At 38.9% G+C, this 20,172-nt stretch overlaps 2 protein-coding genes and 2 pseudogenes across 4 annotated transcripts; all 4 read left to right on the top strand.

The window, feature by feature from the left end:
- Nucleotides 1-2,335: 2,335 nt before the first annotated feature.
- LOC145479349 (ryncolin-2-like) lies at nt 2,336-4,208 on the top strand. Its single transcript, XM_081457687.1, has 3 exons — nt 2,336-2,869; nt 3,109-3,483; nt 3,885-4,208. Exons 1-3 carry the CDS (start codon nt 2,605-2,607, stop codon nt 4,148-4,150), a joined length of 906 nt encoding a protein of 301 aa, XP_081313813.1. The 5' UTR covers nt 2,336-2,604; the 3' UTR covers nt 4,151-4,208.
- A 7,769-nt stretch (nt 4,209-11,977) lies between these two features.
- LOC145469700 (ryncolin-1-like) lies at nt 11,978-13,249 on the top strand (annotated as a pseudogene). The gene is made up of 3 exons (XR_014042358.1): nt 11,978-12,242; nt 12,470-12,851; nt 12,988-13,249. The product of XR_014042358.1 is annotated as a ryncolin-1-like (transcript).
- Nucleotides 13,250-13,818: 569 nt separating this feature from the next.
- On the top strand, nt 13,819-14,825 carry LOC145479359 (uncharacterized). Its single transcript, XM_081457697.1, has 3 exons — nt 13,819-13,962; nt 14,293-14,718; nt 14,752-14,825. Exons 1-2 carry the CDS (start codon nt 13,890-13,892, stop codon nt 14,568-14,570), a joined length of 351 nt encoding a protein of 116 aa, XP_081313823.1. The 5' UTR covers nt 13,819-13,889; the 3' UTR covers nt 14,571-14,718; nt 14,752-14,825.
- On the top strand, nt 14,816-16,275 carry LOC145479355 (ficolin-2-like; annotated as a pseudogene). The gene is made up of 3 exons (XR_014048414.1): nt 14,816-15,191; nt 15,565-15,939; nt 16,013-16,275. The product of XR_014048414.1 is annotated as a ficolin-2-like (transcript).
- The last annotated feature ends 3,897 nt before the right edge of the window (nt 16,276-20,172 follow it).

Here is a 20,172-nt window from a genome sequence, read left to right as displayed (position 1 = left end):
AAAAACAACGCCGCCATTATTTTCCGGTGAGTTAAAAATGATGAAACGACGTATGGTTCACTTGGTAGACATGTCTCAAACGTGCTTTTATAGAAAACATTAAATGTTTAGACATTTTAGCTTGGAATAAAAGAAATACAGAAGCTCAAGGCCTGAATCGAATCGTCTATTTAATCATCCAACATGCTAGCTACTGAAGGCCAACTTGAAACATTTATTTTAAACATAGGTCTTTGCCTTTTAGTTTGTTGACTGAACTTTAGCGGAAAAACTGCTCGTTCGATAAAAATAAGTTTCAAACTGGATAACTTTGGATTAAGCCTATAACATTTTCTATCGCCAAAGAATAATTTATTTTGTAGTTGTGATTAAATATTCCAAACAAGAAAAGGCGACGGGTTCGCTGACCTGTCGCTTTGTTGTGTACTTTTCAAACGCTTTCTAGTTCCTCCTTTTAATATCACAATACATATGATGATGTGACAGACCTTAGTACCGACATTAAGTTTATAAAATACGGCATGCAGAGTACGATAGATTAACTCTCTGTTATGCTTGAAGTACCGAAATAACTTCTAAGCAATTTTGTCAGGGGTGTTTACAAATCGCTCACGCATAGATACCTCAAGTAATCCCAGTACATGCTTAAACGAACAACAAAAGTTAAAATTTCTACAAAATGTTAGTGGTCAAGTTATTGGAATATCGGTTGGACTTTGTCAACATTCTTGTTTAACATTTGTCGAAAGGCTCGAATAGAGCCAGTCGTTGTCAGTTGAGTTTGCTTTTAGAATTTTTTTTCTGTCAGCTTATCAGCTTAGTGTTATTTTTGGATGGTAAATAATAGAGACATTGACAATGGAAGGAAGTTAAAATGGGCATAAACTCACCCCGTTAAGTTTCCATGAGTTTCTGGCCGGTTATCGTTTCCGCGCTACTAGTATTCAGGAAAGTTACTGATTCAGGTAAAAATAATTGCATCGCAACAGACACATTAGTCCACCTCAAGTCGAATTCGAAGTCGTTTCAAATAATACTGATAAACGCCTCAACTGTCAGTTGATTATAAATCTTCCCCAACTTGACACAAAGCAGTTTCTCCAATCAGAATAGACTGGCTGTGTGTTCGACGACACAGTCCTGAAATCTACTGAAAGATTAGTCTTTCCTCAGGAAATTTTACTGCTTTATTCACAATGTCAATGAACCCCAAGACATTTGCACATGCCAAAACTTTCTACATAATTGCTAGCGGAGAAATCAACACATAAATTGTCAGATTGAAACAACTCACTGCTCTCGTTTAGTTCCGAATCAGTTTTATTTATTTGTGCTACGGAGTAAAAAGGTTACGGTCGTTGCTCACACTCAAAGAAACAAATTGGACAAAAACATAACCCCGACATTCACAATGCTTTATACTAAAGGAATTTTACAGCTTTGTTTCAAAAACTGACTCTGTCTCATTAGCATCAAGGATATAGCCTCTTTTTTAGTAAGACTAGCCGAATTAAGTACAGGTCACTTCAATGCAGATTATCTAGGTTCTTTAGATCTTTTGTAAACATTTACCATTTTCGAATCCTTGAAAGCATAAAAGGCGTTTTCTTTACGTGAGAAAAATCCGTGCTCAGGTTTTCTTTATTTGGATCAAGAAAAGGCAACATAAATTTGAGTAAAAATCCTTCCATGAGAGGAAAGTGCTATCCAGAGCAAAGATGTATATGTTATTTGCCGGCCGGGAGGTCGGTATACGAACCGACCAAGGCCGGCAAATAACGTATCTTTTTTCATCTACAGTATCGCTTTGAAAGCAACTTTTATGTTTCCTTTCAATTCAAATCTGGCGTACGCGCGAGTTTCGGGCACAAAAAGCGATGCTGTTTGCAGAATTTGTTGGGCTGATTTACATGTAACGCTGTGAAGGGAAATATTACGTTAAACAAGGCAAGTATTTGGCCTTAAATGTCCGTTATGTGACAAAAATTGATGATAGTGAAAAACTGCAGAAACACACGGCTTGAAATGAAGTTGAGAAATGAGCTTTGAATCAAAGCGACACACGTTAACGAAAAATCGAAAATGGCGTTGTTAATCTGACGCTTTGTTTGACTCTGTGTTGAATGTTTACATTTTGCGCTGTTTTACGGTGCAACAAAAAGCTTAAAAAGTTGCCAAAGTTGGAAAATTTTGGAGCGGTCCGTAACCGGGCTCCGGATGGGAAAATCACATTCAAGGATTTGGGATTCCGGACCGCTGAGAAGCTAGAAGAAAATATAAAACCGTTTATCAGCGTTTTATACAAACAATATAATGAGCACAGATGTGAAGAAATTTCCGAAACCTGCATACAGTGTCAAAAATAGAAGTTAGAATACTTCATCTTGTATTTGTTTCATATATAAAAGAAGTTGTCATTATTTTTGTGGATTGGTCAATATTGCAACAGAAGACTGTCCAACTCTCTAGAAACATGAAAAACGTCTTGCACCTAACTCGATGACGTATTTATATTGCTGTACTAAAGATTACTCACATCCACTTTTTCACCAGTCCGTAATATAGTTAACTACGGTCAAGTTGGGCTTTGATCAAATTCGCACAATGACTTGTGTTTCCTCGGGTTTTCGTTGCAGTTTGCTGCTCTTGGTGTTGTTTATGACGAGTCAAGCTTTAGCTAGGCCAGGAAATAATGCTAATAGCACCCCAGTCAGTTCTTCAGCCACAAAGCATTGTAATAACGTCTACAACAGCTTCTATGCAGGGCCAAACAAGAAGATTGAAACGATTCTTCAAGAAATGAAGAAACAACTCACCCAACTGCAAGATGATATGAACATCCTGAAAGGGAACAAGACGACTGTAAAGGGTAAGATCTGTTTTTCTGCTGAACCTTGAATTCGATTCTGCCGATACTTCCCAAAACTTTTGGGATTAGTAATTGCGGAACCCATGAGTAAGTAATTTATTCGTTATCAATCTACGACTATATGAAACCCGTAGTCTTTTTTTGTTTTATACTTGACAGCTTTATTTCTCATTTTTGTGCAGGGCTATTAAAATGAAACAGTTAAACGATAGTAAACTTCGACATCTTCTTCTCAATAGGTAAGAACTGCGCTGAGCTGTACAAATCTGGTGAAAGAATCAGCGGCGTTTATACAATCGACCCTGATGGTTCAGGTGCCTTTGATGTGTTCTGTGACCAAACAACAGCCGGTGGGGGATGGACAGTGTTTCAGAAGAGATTGGATGGCTCCGTTGATTTCTACCGCGACTGGGCCGACTACAAGAATGGCTTCGGTAACCTGAATGGCGAGTTTTGGCTGGGACTGGACAAGATACACCGCTTGACGAACACAAAGAACAGACTTCGAGTATATCTGGAAGACACGACAGGCAAAACTGCTTTCGCCGAATACGACATGTTTGCAGTTACAAGCGAGAGGACTAAGTACAAACTGAGCCTTGGAACTTACTCAGGTAAAATTTCGATTTGTTTGTTTTTCTTTTTGTTAACATTTTGAAACGACTGATTTCTTCCTGTAGCACTTCGCTAGTTTTTTTTTTTTTTTCATATAGGCATCACTTTCAGTAAATTTGAGTTTGATCGACTGAAAATAATAGAAAATTGAAAAATGATGCGGAAATTTCAATGAATTTTGAGGGGAATCGGTGAAAATTGTAAGGAGCCATTTGGAAGGAAACACGATTGACCTTAAAGTATTGTCAATAAACATACTCTGAGTGGGTTATAATCTACCATCATTCTGTTTTGATTTTGCAAGCTAGCGGATAGATTATCTGATTTGACTGTTTTTCAGCATTGTATGTGACTAAGTGCATCTGTCTAACGCAGTTAAATGTTCGTTGTTTGTTTTCAGGAACTGCTGGTGATTCTCTTTCTTATCATCGTAGTTACCCCTTTACCACCAAAGATCAGGATAATGACGGCCATGGCAGCGTTAACTGTGCTGTGGTCAATAAAGGAGCCTGGTGGCACCATGGCTGTCATTACTCCAACCTGAACGGTCTGTATCATCACGGGAAACACTCATCAAACGCTGATGGCGTCAACTGGTATCACTGGAAAGGATATAACTACTCCGCCAAGAGAGCTGAGATGAAAATCAGACCAGTGAAGTTTTAAGAATTCTCCGTAGTTTCCTCGTTTACCTGCTGGTCAACGCAAACAAGTGTTTGAAAAAGAAATGGGTGATTAAAATATCCGAGTCTGAAAAATGAGTTTTGTCATGGTTCGTTGTTACTATTTTCTCACTCTTCATTTTCCACTTTGTACTCCTTTCTTTATTTTCTTTTCTTTTCTTTCTTTCGCTCTCCTAGTCTTGTCCCATTATCTTGTTCTTTCACCTGAAAATAATTGTTACATGATCACAAGCAATAGTTTTTTGTGTGTGTAAGCCAAAACTTGCACTGATTTTTAGCATACATTAGAAAGGTTTTAGCTACTTAACTTTGACAGAGTTGGTTCGATTTGAAAAACGAGGAATATTTCCATGGATCTCACCTTTGTTCATCTAGCCTTTTGTTGCTCGCAGTCAACTTTGACAATGTTATGACGAAATTTATCATCAATAAGAGGACAGACGCATAAAAAACTTACGTCAATTTGTTTTTTACAAAAACGAGACCCCAAAATGAGGGTTCCCAATAGGTTTGGCGGGATTCGGAATTCGGCTTTTTTCGCCGTGATATTCGGGATTTGAGCTGAAAACAGAGGCGGGAAGCGGGAATTACAATTACAAGCAAGAGTGGGATTTAGTGTTTTTATGGGCTTGGGATGCGGGATTTACAAGGGGAACAGAGCGGAATAGGGGATTTTAATTCTTACGTGACCTCATAAATTGACCAGCGCAAAAGCCGCAAGTTGGGCAGAAATGAACCTTTGGTGCGTATAGCTGTGTCAGGTTTCAAGTAATGTATAGCAACGGCTCTGTACACTGTCAAGTTCTGTCAAACGTATCCATTATCGCTTGATTACGTTAGTATCACGAGACTGACTGTGTGAGGTCTTTGAGTCCTATTGCGATCCTCTGACATGAATGACATCTGTCCATTTCCCACTTCTTCGACGCCTGCGAATGTAATCTTGACCTCCCCCCTCTCCCCCCCCCCCCCCCCCCACAATCCTTTCTAGTTTTCCTAGTATTTCGACCTTTTCTAGAGCGCTTGTCTTGTTTTGGTCAGGATGGCCACATTAGATGGCGGTGACAATGATTTACCGAACGAAGTATGAGACATTATACATATTGCGTGGCCATATATTACAAAAAGGATGTGCCAACGGGAATGCCTTCATTCGGAAAGAAAAGTTCTGAGCCCAGATTTCAAGGAAAGTGAAGACGCTGAAAGCTTTGAAAGAAACTATCAGGTGTGTTTACTGGCCATGTATTGAATATGGGAATGAAAAATCTTTTTCTTTCAATGATACGTGAGCAAAAGAAAACAAAACGGTAAACAGTTTTCAGAAAGAAACATTATAATCATTAATTTTGTGCTTAATTATCTGCTACCCATTGAATCCTTTTGTGATATTTTACGCGATATCTATTTTTAAAAAGTCTCTGTGTTAATAATAAAATTAATTATTAATTTAACAAATTAATAATTAACGCACAAACGTCTTTAAAAAGTAGGCGGGATCGGGATTTCCAGGCAAAAAAGGGCGGGATAGCAGGATTAACAGGAAAAAATGGGCGGGAAAACTGGATCTGAGAACCCTATTGTGGGCCCTCCAAAATGGCCAAATGCCGGGAATAAATGAGGGAAAGACGCCGTAAACTTGCCGTAAACAAAGATAACTGAATTTTATTCAAAATGACGCGAACATTGTCAATAGCTTTTCTCGCTTTTTGATTGGCTACTTAAAAAAGCCCATAAAATATCATTGGTAAAATGTTGACAGTTTGACAGTTGAAAGTTTAACTTGAAAGCTTGCATAAATTAAAATTTTATCGGTCTGTACTCTTCTTGATGATAAAAATGAGCCAATCAGCGCACGGGAAATTAGATAGTTATTGTAAAAATTATTTTTGAGACACGTTGAAGCAAGAGGAAACCCGCAAACTTCAGCAGAACCAGAGCAGATTCAATATGATTATGTCCAGTGGATATCTCGTTATAACAATTTACAAAATAAATGTCGCCAGCATCGTAAAAAAAACCACGTTAAAAATTCGGACGATTTCTCCAAGACTTAACTCCGATGTTATTTAAGTAAATGAAACGCAAGCCAGATATCCCGATTTAAAATCCATAAGTTATTAGGCTTTAAGTCATCTTAAGTCAAATAATTCTCACGCCATTCCATGACCGTTTCATCACTAACGTTTACCTAAGAAATACACATGATACGATCTGTACAAGGGAAGTTTTATGAGGCGGTATTCTGCTCGTCCTCTCGGCTCTTTCGTCGATTTTTTGCTCTTGCACGTTCTTGTCCTTGTCCCATTTAACAGAGCGTTATTAAGAAAATGGAAATTTCATTCAAATTCGTTGGAATTTTATCGTTAGAATTTTTGATGTTAAATTTATTTGACTCATTGGCTATAATCATATTTCTATCGATTTCCTGTTTATTTAAAATTACACTGTTACATGTTTCAGGTAAGTTTTACTCAATACTCACGATGTCTCACTCTACTACTATGATAGTAACTGACTTTCTTCAGGAATACCGGAAGTAAATAATCCGTGTAGTGCTCTTTTCAAAGTGATATTGTAAGGTTGAAACTACATTACATGTTACTAATGTTTGTGTACTCCGCTGTTGAATCAAGGAAAATCTAAGTCAATTCACTGCGGACTATAACAAAAAAATGAAAGATAGAAAGGTTGGTGTAAAAAACTGTGAAAGAATAAAACTCTTCAAAAAGGAAAATCAATCATGATGAGTATTTTTAATCCGATAAATGAGCAAATAAACTCAATATTAACGGAAAACAGACCGTGAGTCGAATTGTAAAAGAAAACCAACGATAACCTATCTTATTTCGGTTTTGCTTACTGTATTTTGCTTTTGTTTCAGTTCACGGTCCAAGGGTTGTGTATTCAAGTGAGAACTCGGATCGTTCAAGTGGTTTTTTACGACCGTCTACACAAAAGGACGGCATGAATTCATCATTCGGGTCCATGGTGAGTCTACGGCGCATTCGAGTACTCTTCTCGACTCTTCCTACCAGCCCCTAGCTACTTCTTCCATCTACAAGCGGTACATGAAATACTTAATGATCACAGTGCGAGCGAGCTTTACTTGCTATCTCTTCTAACTCCAAGAGAACTGGCTGACTTGTAAGTTTAAAATCTATTTAAAACGCCGACTTACTTCACATTTATAGAAATCTTCCTGCTACCAGACGAAGTGAGCACATCATTCAGTCAGTAAGCATCTCAGTATGCAGTCGTTTTTTCTGGTCACCGAGCTTCAAAAGCTTTAATTAGCCTCCTAAGCAGACGCCCAAAAAGCGTCTTATGTTATCAGTTACAAAGGATCATATATCCGCTGTAAAGACTATCGGATCAATCGCATTTCAGTGTATCCTTGGAAGGTAGCTATTTTATTGTTTGTTTGTTTACTTCACTGAAACCAGAATTTCTGCTATTGCAACGATTAAAAAGCGGTCCGTTCAACGTAATTAAGTTGCTACAGTGTTCAAAAGTCGGAGAAAAACGTCCCTTGATTTTGCGGTGAATTAATTAATGATGAAACGATGCATGGTTCACTTGGTAGACATATTTCAAACGTACTTTGGAGACAGCATTAAATGTTAAAATGTTATAAATATAGGTATTTGCTTCCTAATTTATTGAAAGAACTGCAGCGGAAAAACTGCTCGTTTGATTACAAATATCTTAAGTCTCAAATTGGTTAATTTTGATTTGAGCATATAACATTTTTCGGCATCGCCAAAGACATAATTCATTTCGGACTTGTCATTAAATATTCCAAACACGAAAAGACGACGGGCTCGCTGACCTGTCGCTTTGTTGTGTACTTGTTAAACACTTTCTAGTTCTCATTTTAATCCCACAATACATATGATGATGTGACGGACCTAAGTACCGACATTCAGATAGAGTCGAGATAGAGCAATGGACTGTTATTTCCATACGGAGAGGCGGAACTGATATATAGTCAAAATTTCCGAAAATTAGTGGTCGAGTAATATGTAGAGTAGAAAGGCTGAAATTATTGGAATACTCGTTTGGTTTCGTACATATTCTTTTTTTTCTAATTTATTGAAAGGCCTCAGTTGACTTCGTCGTTTCTTTAGTTTGCTTTTCGAATTATTTTTTCTGTCACCTAGTATTATTTTGGGATGGTAAATATAGTAGCCGAGACATTGTTTATAATGAGACAATGAGACAATGGAGGAAGTTATAATTTTAATTAAAGTGCACCTAACCCCAAAAATTTTTTTCGCTAGAACGAATCTACTTATTATTTGAAAGAGTTCTGCGAAAAAATTTTTGAATTCCGTTAAATCCTCGATTTTCTGTGCCACGACGAAATCTCGAAAATAGCTCCAAAACACCGCCATTTTGTTTCACGACCGAGTTTGAGGAGAATGGGTCCAGCGGCTCTTGTGACGTCTACCCAGGAAAGTTGGATATCTCATTTCCTCTCATTTCCTTCAGGATGGTGCAATACACATTCGAAAAGTGCGCAGAAAACGCCTTCCAGAGGTGCTATCGGCTGTTGCAGCAATATTCCAGATTTAAAGAAAGATATACTGTACAATTTACTGACGATGATCGGCTAATGGTCCAATAAAGACATAAATGATGGTTGATTTTGTCGAACCGAAACAAGCGAACTGAATCTGTGAGAACCATTGAAGAACTCTCACTGGAATTTTTTCCGCAGACTTTCGAACGCTATTTTCATAAATTTTCTGCTTAAAGCTAACCAGAAATTTGCAGAAATACTACCTACAACCTATATCTTCCAATCCCGCAATATTTATAACATAATCGGCAAAGTTGTGTGATCCGGTCATGATCAAGAAGCGTTATACTGATATGTAAATAGATCGCAACTGTACGCCGCTAACCAACACTTATTTCTCTTTCGATTTAGATGAAAGTCGAAGATTAATCCTCTAGAATTACATGATAACAAAATTGTTAGACTCACAGAGTTTTTCGAAGGTTTGGAAATCAGCAGTGCGACAAAGATTCTGTGCAATAGCGTCGAAAATATGACCGCGTAACATTATCTGCGGACCGCTTAGGGAACACATCCTTTTCGCTTATCCGACGAATTTCACTGCAAACTTTGAGAACAATTTACATTGGTTATTTGGAGTTACGACTTAAAACGTGTGACAATGTGAAATCGGTAATTGTATGAAATGTTTCCTTCCGCCTTGCTTCCCGCAGCTTCAAAAATACAGGTCCAAACAATACGATTTTCAATCGATCGAAGCCAATGTTTTGGAGGTCATCAAGTCTCGAAAACTGCAACACGTACGTCGCTCTTATAAACATGAAGCATTCAACTGAAAGTAAAACACAAACTGGATTTAACAGAACCTTGACAAAATACATTCTCGGTAAGGACAAATGTAAACGGGCTATAAACACGCGTGGGAATCTTATGTTTAGTTGACGAAATTACCATCCAAAGCAGTCCTTGAGTTTTCTTTCCTGCTTTTCGTTTGCCTGCTCCTCCACTTCGTATCTAGCTTTCCATTCCTAATTTACAAGCAGCTCGTCCGCAAAAACGTCTTCCCCGTCGTCGTTTGAAATATTGTAAATTGCTCTCAAAGCTCTAAGCAGTGAGTTCACAGTCGTCGAACGTGCTCGATCGAAGTTTATTTCGGAGCCTTCCGAATCGAAACTTAACTCTGACTCCAGTGACGAAAAAGAAATGATTCTGAGACAAAACTTGGACGTTTTAGTCCCAAAATACATCGGAACGATTTGTTTTGCGTTCTATTTTCTCGAGCAAATACAGAGAGTTGACTGAGGCGCTATTGTGTTTGGTTCCTGGGTAGACGTCATCAGGTACCGCCGCCCCAGACTCCCTAAAACGCGGTCGTGAAACACTTAATCGCGACTTTGAAAGGGCATAGAAAATCGAGGATTCAACCAAATTCAAAAATTTCTTCGCCCAAATGCTTCAAATAAAGTCTAGATTTATTTTAGCGAAAAAAAAATTTGGGGGTTAGGTGCACTTTAAAAGTATAATGTTGACTGTTAAACTCATTTAATTAAGATTTCTGGCTATTTTATCGTTTTTGAATTTTAATGATTCAGTTAAAGATATTTGTATTGGAGCAGACCCTTCAGTCCGCCTCAAGCCCAGTTCGCTGTCGTTTCAATCTTTACTTTGTAAAACTTCCCCAACTTGAAGCGAAGCAGTTGCGCCAATCAGAATAGATTGGTTGTGTGCACCGCGACACAGTCCTGAAATCGACTTAAAAGGTCAGTCAGCTTTCGTTAGGAAATTTTACTTATTTCTTTGCAATAAAAATGAGACACTACAGGTTTGCAGCGTGACAGAAACTTCTTCATTAGATTGCTAGTGGAGAAATCAACCCGTAATCTGCCATATTAAGATAACTCAATACACCCTTTTTGTATTTTTATTTGCATTTATATACTGATTTGTTTTGACCATCAGACGTGCTATAAAATAAACAGTTTGCGCACAGTTGACACAGAAATCAGAGCCAGACCGTCTACATGGCTATTACATGTAATTCTAGGGTTGGGTCCAGGAGCTTTCTTAGGAGGGGGTGCACAACTAAGGAATGGCGTAACTGACGTCTGGTCAGGTAAACAAATTTTAAAAGCGAAAATGGTCGTCTCACGGGGTTAGGGGATGCGCACCCCTGCACCCTCCCCTAGATTTGCCCCTAAATTCATTGGGCTAGGTCTAAGACGCCAATTTTCTTGTCGTAAAAGCAAATCGGCATAAAAAATCAGAATCAATAAAACATAAACATAATCACGACATTCACAAAGCTTTTTATTGGGGAATTTCGAGATCATTTTGTTGCAAAAACTGGCTCTTTTTCTTTAGCGTCGAGGATAGTTACTTTCCAGTAGGACTAGTCGAATTAAGTAGGTCGTTAATACAAATTATTTGGGTAGTCTGCACAATTCTTGTCTCTTCTTTGAAAGTATAAAAGGAAATTTTTAAGTGAGAAAAGTCTGTCCTCAGGTTTTCTTTATTTGGATCAAGAAGAGGCAACATCAGTAAATTTGAAGAAAATCTGTCAAATCTTTCCATCACTCAGCTGGACATGTTAGAATAGTGTCAAAAGGTGTTGTGTTGAAAGAAAAGTACGACAGAAAGCAAAGAAGGTCTATTATACATACAGGCAATATAATAATCAGACCCTGTCAGGGGTTTTGGGTTTTGGGTATATAATATCCGGAGCCGTTTTAACTCAGATACATGTTATATTTTTTGTCACAGTTCGGGTATAAATTAAAGTATGTAGTTTTTCGGGAATTTTAGGTATTCGGTGCATAGACATAAAATAAAAGTATAACTTTTTAAGTTTCAAATTCCTCTAATTTTAGGTAATTAGTATCACTTTTTCCAATTTGAGATATATTGGTATCTTACGGGGAAAAGTCGGGTATACTGATATCCCCCTCCCCCTTCCCCCATCAGCTCCTTCCGATCCACATTGCCGGCCCGAAAAATACACACACGGATGTGATGATGTATCCAAACAACAAGTTAGAATACTTAATCTTGTACTTGCTTTTTGTTTAAAAAAAAAAAAGAAAAAAACGCTGTCATTTTTTACGTGGATAGGTCAATATAGCATCAAGAAACTGTTCAACTCTCGAGAAACATCAAAAACGTCTTGCAAACAACTCGATGATGCATTTATATTGTTGTACTCAGTAAAGATGAGTCAGAACGGCTTTTTCACCAGTCCGTGACACAATTAACTACCCTTAAGATAGACTTTGATCAAAGTTAATTCGTACCATGATTTGTGTTTCCTCGGGGTTTCGTTGCACTTTGCTGTTCTTGGTGTTGCGTATGGCGAGTAACACTTTAGCGAAACCAGGAAATAACTCTTATAGCACCCTAGTCAGTTCTTCAGCCACAAAGCATTGTAATAACGTCTACAACAGCTTCTATGCAGGGCCAAACAAGAAGATTGAAACTATTCTTCAAGAAATGAAGAAACAACTCACTCAACTGCGAGATGACATCAAGATCCTGAAAGGGAACAAGACGATTGTGAAAGGTAAGGTCTGTTTTTGTGCTGAGACTTGTACTCTGTATAATTTATGAAACGTTTGGGATTAGTGTCAACGGAACTCATTCGTAGCCGGTTGATTCGTTCTTTAATTACGATTTACGAAATCCGTCATTTTGGTATTTTTCTTGACAGCTTTTTTTCTCCGTTTAGTCTTCCATATTGAAGCTAGAACAATTTAACGGTAGTAAATTTCGTCATCTTTTCCTTAAAAGGCAACTGTGTTGAGCTGTACAAATCCGGTCAAACATTTAGCGGTGTTTATACAATCGACCCTGATGGTTCAGGTGCCTTTGATGTGTCCTGTGACCAAACAACAGCCGGTGGCGGGGGGGGGGGGGTGGACAATGTTCCAGAAGAGACTGGATGGCTCCATTGATTTCTACCGCAGCTGGGTCTACTACAAGAATGGCTTTGGTAACCAGAATGGCGAGCTTTGGCTGGGACTGGACAAGATAAACCGCTAGACGAAAACAAAGAACAGACTTCGAGTAGATCTGGAAGACACGACAGGCAAAACTGCTCACGCCGACTACGACATGTTTGAAGTTACGAGCGAGAGGACTAAGTACAAACTGAGTCTTGAAACTTACTCAGGTAAATTTTCGCATATCTTTGTTTAAAGTAAATTTTAGTCCAATCAGAACTAACAAAGAAAGTTGAAACCAGATGAAAGCTTCACTAAACACACTTAGATATCTTACGCAGTTAAAAGTGCATGATTTGTTTCCAGGAACTGCTGGTGATTCTCTTTCTTATCATCGTGGTTCCCCCTTTACCACCAAAGATCAGGATAATGACAGCTGGAGTAATGGTAACCGTGCCGTGCTGTATAAAGCAGCCTGGTGGTACTCTCTCTCTCTTATTACTCCAACCTTAACGGTCGATATCATCACGGAAAACACTCGTCAGTAGCTGATAGTGTCAACTGGCGTCACTGGAAAGGTTATTACTACTCCGCCAAGAGAGCTGAGATGAAAAGCAGACCAGTTTAAGAACTTTTAGTAGTTTTGTCGCTTACTTGCTGATCATTCAACGCAAATCAGTGATTGAAAAAGAAATGTTGAAGTGCCTGGCTGATTAAAAAAAACTGAAAAATAAGTTTTGTGTCATTATTCATTAGGTTGCTATTTTCTCATTCTTCATTTTCCACTTTGTACTCTTTTCTTTCTTTTCCCTTCTTTCCTTTCCTTCGCTTTTCTTATCTCATGTCTTATTATCCTGTTTTCTAACTGAAAATAAATGTTATAAGAAGGAATGATTTGTGTGTAAGAAAGGCTCCAACCGATTTTCAACACACATTAGTAGTCCTGTCGCGTTTCTCATGCCTCCCTCCATCACTAACGCGCGTCCCATGAAACACGAGCAGTTTCACAGCAAACTCATTTTCTGCTTTGAAATTCTCTGAAACGTTTGACTCTTTTCATCACGAATTCGCGAGGTAACTAAGTAAAAGAATATGCTCTTTAACGTACAAGCACGTAAAAGGCATGACAGAAATGCATTAAAAAACCGCTCTAAGTTTTCGCGGCCTGTTCATGTCACGAGCGTTCACCAATTGTAAGTGAGATATGTCTCTGACTAAGATAACTGTATGATTAACAGGACTGAGGAGAAAGGAGGACCTTATAAGACATGATGGACATTTTAGCATGGACTGTACAATCATGTTTCCGCCGATTGGCTGTGGTGTTTAGTGTTTCTAAAGGTAATAGAAGAATTATAAAATGAGCTCATTTTCACACGTGGAAGACATTTTGCTAGCAACAGCTTGAAGTGCTCTATGCAACAGGTTTACGAGAGCTCGCTTAGAAAGTAACGAAGCTGCAAAGTAGCGATAAAATTAAGTTTTGATTTTGAATAGAAGTGCCCCACCCAAAGAAACGACCACAATTTAAAAATAAAGGTAATACTATGATAAAGGAGCTTTGAGAAAGCACCTTTTTATCTGTCTTGAAGAGAAATCTTTGACCATGTTCCCTTATAGTGACCGGTTTTGTTAGCGTATTAATGAGGTTAAACAACATTCTATCCTCAGGGTTTCCTGCTCATGTAAGAGGCCTGAAGAAGGTTTTTATTTCCAGTGCAGTGAATGTGTTGTCTGGTATCATCTTGAATGCCAAGACTGATCTGTTAAAGAGAGACATCCTAGAAGATGAAGATGCAGTAGGATATACTGCAGAGGGTGCAATTAGGGCTAAACGGAAGTCACGTGACCAACCCTGGATCTTATGTAGAGTTTTCTCCCTCGTAGTACATTATTATAAGTTATCACGTGTTTGGCTAAACCGTCACGTATTTGACACTAATCCTTGAACCTTAAACTTTGCCGGTCTATTTCGTTTGAAGCAGGAAGTTGTCATGGATTTACCGTCACGGATTTGACTTAACAAATCTTATGCTTTCCGTCACGTGTATAACCTGCGATCAGGCTGGTTCTTTTGGAAAGGGAGAAGGATGAGATGTAGGGAGGGAGGGGAGGGAGGGAGGGAGAGAGGGAGGGAGGGAGGGTATGATCGCAGGTTATCACGTGTACGTCAAGGGTCCATCACGGAGCCATCATGGACTCAACTGTCTCGTGTTTTGCACATTTTGAGCGTCACACCAAATCCATGACCATCACGGGTTTCACGAATTGCGTTTTAAGTGCATTTAAGCTAGAATTTTATCAAATTCGCACAATGACTTCATCTGTTTTCTCGGGGTTTCGTTCCAGTTTGCCGTTCTTGGTGTTGTTTGTGGCGAGTTACACTTGAGTTAAGCCGAGAAATAACCCTAATGGCGACCCGGTCGGTTCTATAGCCACAAAGCAATGTAACAACGTGTATTTGTACACAGCACCAAACCATGAGATTAAAACTATTCTTCAAGAAATGAAGAAACAACTCACTCAACTGCAAGATGACATCCTCAAAGAGAAAAAGACGACTGTGAAGGGTAAGATTTGTTTTCGTGTTGAGACTTGGATTCTGCTTATTTTTCGAAACATTTGGGATGGGTAACTACAAAACCCTAATACGTGTTTGATTCGTTCTTCGGCTACGACTGACTATGAAACCTATTAATTTTTTCATCTTTTTAATTTAGTTTTTGTCGGAAGTTGGGACTTGAATTCTGCGTAATTTCCAAGACGTTTAAGATGAGTTACAGCGGAACTCGTTATTAGTTGATTCGTTCTTTAGCTACGATTAATGAAATCCGTTATTTTGGTATTTTTCTTGACAGCTTTATTTCTCCGTTTAGTCTTCCATATTGAAGCTAAAACAGTTCAGTTGGACAATAACAAATTTCGTCATCTTTTTCTCAATAGCCAAGAACTGTGCTGAGCTGTACAAATCCGGTGAAAGAATCAGCGGTGTTTATACAATCGACCCTGATGGTTCAGGTGCCTTTGATGTGTTCTGTGACCAAACAACAGCCGGTGGGGGATGGACATTGTTCCAGAAGAGATTGGATGGCTCCGTTGATTTCTACCGCGGCTGGGCCGACTACAAGAATGGCTTCGGTAACCTGAATGGCGAGTTTTGGCTGGGACTGGACAAGATACACCGCTTGACGAACACAAAGAACAGACTTCGAGTAGATCTGGAAGACACGACAGGCAAAACTGCTTACGCCGAGTACGACATGTTTGCAGTTACGAGCGAGAGGACTTAGTACCAGCTGAGTCTTGGAACTTACTCAGGTAAGTTTTCGTGTGTTATTCATATTATTTTTATTCGTAATTATGTTATTAAATGTTCGTGTTTTGTTTTCAGGAACTGCTGGTGATTCTCTTTCTAGGCATCGTGGTTACCCCTTTACCACCAAAGATCAGGATAACGACGGCAGCAGCAGTAACTGTGCTGTGAGCTTTAAAGGAGCCTGGTGGTACGAGAACTGTCATCATTCCAACCTGAACGGTCAGTATCATCACGGAAAACACTCATCGTTCGCTGATGGCGTCAACTGGTATCACTGGAAAGGATATCACTACTCCGCTAAGAGAGCCGAGATGAAAATCAGACAAGTGCACTTTTAAGGATTTTCCTAAGTTTTCTCGTTTACCTGCTGGTCCACGTAGATCAGTGATTGAAAAAGAAATGTTTAAGTAGCTGGATGATTAAAAAACTAAAAACTAAGTTTTGTCCGATTATTCATTGTACATTACGTACATACACTTTATTTTCCACTTTGCACTCTTTTCCTTCTTTTGAATCCTTTGTTTTCTTTCACTTTTCTAGTCTGTTGCTCTATTATCTTGTTCTTTTAATAGAAATTATTAAAAACCGTTTCATTGGATGATACAATTCGAGAGTTTTCATTGGCTTAGCCATCATGGATTATGAGCCATTATACCATGCTCTACAAATATGGTAAGAGTAGGCGTGATTTTGGGGGGCTTTTTATTTTTATTTTGTTTTAGTTCTGTTTATTTTAAGGGCGTTTTTCTTAAAACAATTCTTCCACTCACGCTTGTTGAATGTGAGATGATCATAGCCAGCGCCTCGTTGGCTATCTACCATCTCATATCCAACGCGCGCTCGTGGGAATAATTGTTAAATAAGTTATAAGAAGGAAGCCAAAACCTCCACTGATTTTGAACATAGATTACAAAGGTTTTAGCCACTTAAGGTTACAGTATACCTTCAGATCGGCAATTTTCTTCAAATTTGGATTTTTGGTTCAAAGTAATGGTCGAAGAGTAATCTCTAATTTCTGAAAACAAAACTGAAAAAAACCCAATATTGGCGGAGAAATGGAGGTTTTACGTTATGGCCGGAAGTAAAAGTTCCCTCTTGATTGACAGCCCTATAACGTGTAGGTAATCAACCGAGACTACTTTCGCGGGAATATTACCTACATGGATACCACGAATTGGCTGGCTACTCAGTTAATCAGCATTGTTAATCCAAGCTTTTTCGTATTAGGGGTAATTCTATTAAGTTATAAGTAAACATGAACCACGGAAAACTCCGTTTACCAGTTCGAAAAGCGAAGAACGAATGAAAATACATCAGTGAGTGAAGAAGAGAAAGTTGGCCTCGCGGATGAAACTATAGCCATCGTATGAAGCGGGCAAAAAGATCGAGTCAAGAGAAGAGAAAGGTTCCGTAAAAATTTGAGAACTCGACAGCGATAACAGCGATGTTTACAGTGACTCTTTTGTTGAGTCCGATACCGATGAATCGTCCAACTCATTGAGATCCATTGGAATATTATCCATGCACATTTACTCCGCCGCGCTTTCTTTTGTTTGTTCTCGTCGCCCAGCTGCTCTAGCTTTCGTATCCTTTTTCATCTTCCCCATTTTGCCAGACCAGCTTCAAGAAAAACCCAGCTGCAGAAAAATTATCTCTCCGCCTTGAGCGCATTGCGAAACACAAGGGTTTTTAGGAGATTCACGCGTAAATTTTACCGCGAGTTAATGGTAGTAAATTTTCCAAGCGCTGATTGGCTCAGTGATCTGAGAACCCAGTTGAAGGCGTTTGTGGGCGGAGTTTGTTTGCGAAGCAAGAGATTTTTCTTAGCGCTGTTTTCTCGAATAAATTTTTTCGCTTGAAGCAGACATTTTAAAGAGTTACAACTCAAAGGGAATTTCTTTGATTGCCCTCAGATTTGTACAGTAGCTAGATTAACATATAAAAAACAAAAACGTGTCTGCGAATTGCTTATTTCGAAATATTTTTTCTCCGAGAGCGATTTTTGTACGATCACTTCTCATTTTTCAAATCCTATTTCGAAAATGTTCTGTAACTTTTTACTGCAATTGAATATGGCAAAACGCAGACACTCTCTTTTAGCGCTTTTTGTCCTGAAACCGAAGAAGAAAATAAATTGGCGAAAAACAAAATTCGCTTTGACTTGTAGCTTCCAAAAGGTAATTAGGACGCTTTCATTTAGTCGCCGTGAAAAAATCGGCAATTCATTTTATTTCAAAATTTTTGGTATGGTTTGATGGCCAGCTCTATAAGCTTTAATTTGATATAGGGGTTTAGGTATCTACAGCTTAAACCGGACGCGCTACATCGCTTGGACGCGAGACACCCCTGAAGGTATACGGTAACCTTAAAATTTTGACAGAATTTGTTCGATAATTTTCAAAAACGAGGCACACTTGCATTGATCTCGCCTTTGTTCATCTAGCCACTTGTTGTTCACTTTTTCTTATGACTGAGTACGTCGTCAGTGATTGCTTTTGCAGCATACTAAGCCTACAGGCCGCCGACGCTTCAATAAAATCGCGATTATAACATTATACATGTCCATCGTTCTAGCGCCAACGGCACTAATTTGGGACAGTACAGGTAAAATACAATATTAAGAATTAAATGAGCGCTCAGGCTGAGATATTAACAGAAAAGCCATTCTGTACAAGGGTAGTTCCACTAAAGATGGTAATTAGGGCAATGCAACTCTTGAAACGTAATATGAGCGCAGCGCGTGAGAGATGGTGGAGAGCACCAGAAAAAAAAAAAAGAGACCACTTGGGATGTCGATGAACAAGATTTTAAGAAAGATTCTACCTTTTAGGTTTTATCAACACACATGCTTTAAAATTACCGATTTGTTAACTGATTTTACTCACTTTTCTTTCACCTGTAGTTCTAAGAACTCACTGTTTTTTAAAGTAACAGTCCTTTAGCTTATGAGGTTGTTTAGGGACCGTTCATTTTTTATCAGGTAGGGGGGCCTGGTGGGATTTGTTGGGGGGCCATGCGAAAAAAAATGGCTTTCGAGGGGGGGCCATCCCAAAAAATAAGGGAAAAAGGGGGGGTCACGTGAAATATTTTAGTAAAACTTTAAAATGGCATAATGTTTGAATATCAAAAAAATTGCTATAGAATAAACATAGAAGGCAGGATACAAATTTATTACAAACTTTCCTTCTGCTTTAAAAAAACGTTTGGCGACAAAAAAGCATTTGTAGCTACTGAAAAGAAGTATTTAACACTGTTATTTTCGAATGCAACTTTCACTGGCACTCATCTTCATCTTCGCTGTCGTCGAGTTCTTCGTCGCCGCTTGTGCTGCTATGGGAGTCTCTTTCATCGATGCTGCAAGAAGCAGCAATGCTTTCCGTCAGAGTGTACTCTTCAGGGTACATGAAGGTGTAGACATAATCTCTGACTTCCTGCTCAAGGTTGGTGGTGATTCTGCTTCTTGCAGCATTGGTGAAATAATTCCCTTCCAAGAGCTGTGCGATGTATGGCCCATCTCTTCTAAATAACGACGTGGCAACATCCTCAACTTTAATACACCCTTCCGGGACGGTCGTTCTAGGAGGGTACACAAGGCATTGTGGAAGATCATTTCCTAGCGGGTTTCCAACACAGATTCCATAAACTCGTTGGACGTTGTTTTCAGTCCGCTTCCTCTTTCTTGCATTTGACTTTCTGCGGTTTTCTTTTTTCCTTCTCCTTTTGTTGATGTGCTGTGCATGTTTGAGTATGCCTTTGAATATGCTGTTATAATTGCTCTTATTTTCTAGTGCTTCCATGTCCTGCGTGACCTTCGCCAACTTAGCTTCTATACATTTGATCTGTTTTACATTAAAACTGTGGGCATTCATCAATTCAGATGAGGGAGATGCCAATGAGAGGCCAAATGCCACACGCTCAGGGCGAGCCATAACTAGGAGATCCGAAATTGACTTCTCTTTCTTTTGATTTGTTTTTCAAACAACAGCTCTCTGTAGTATAGGGATTGTAAATATTGTCTTCACAGTGAGCACAAAACGCGAAGTAGGGGGATAATAGAGAAATATTAAAAAAGTTGAAATCTAAATATTGTTTGTTCAATTTTTTTTTTTGGGGGGGGTCATCCCAAAAAATGACCGCTGTAAGGGGGGCCCACGTGAAAAAATTGGTAAGCTGAGGGGGGGTCATGCGATTTTTAAATGGTGCTTCCCAAATCCCACCAGCCCCCCCTCCCTCAT

Source organism: Orbicella franksi, chromosome 2, assembly GCF_964199315.1.
Source record: "Orbicella franksi chromosome 2, jaOrbFran1.1, whole genome shotgun sequence".
Lineage (NCBI taxonomy): Eukaryota > Metazoa > Cnidaria > Anthozoa > Scleractinia > Merulinidae > Orbicella > Orbicella franksi.
Note: the sequence above shows the minus strand (reverse complement) of the source record. Positions and strands in the feature narration are given on the sequence as shown.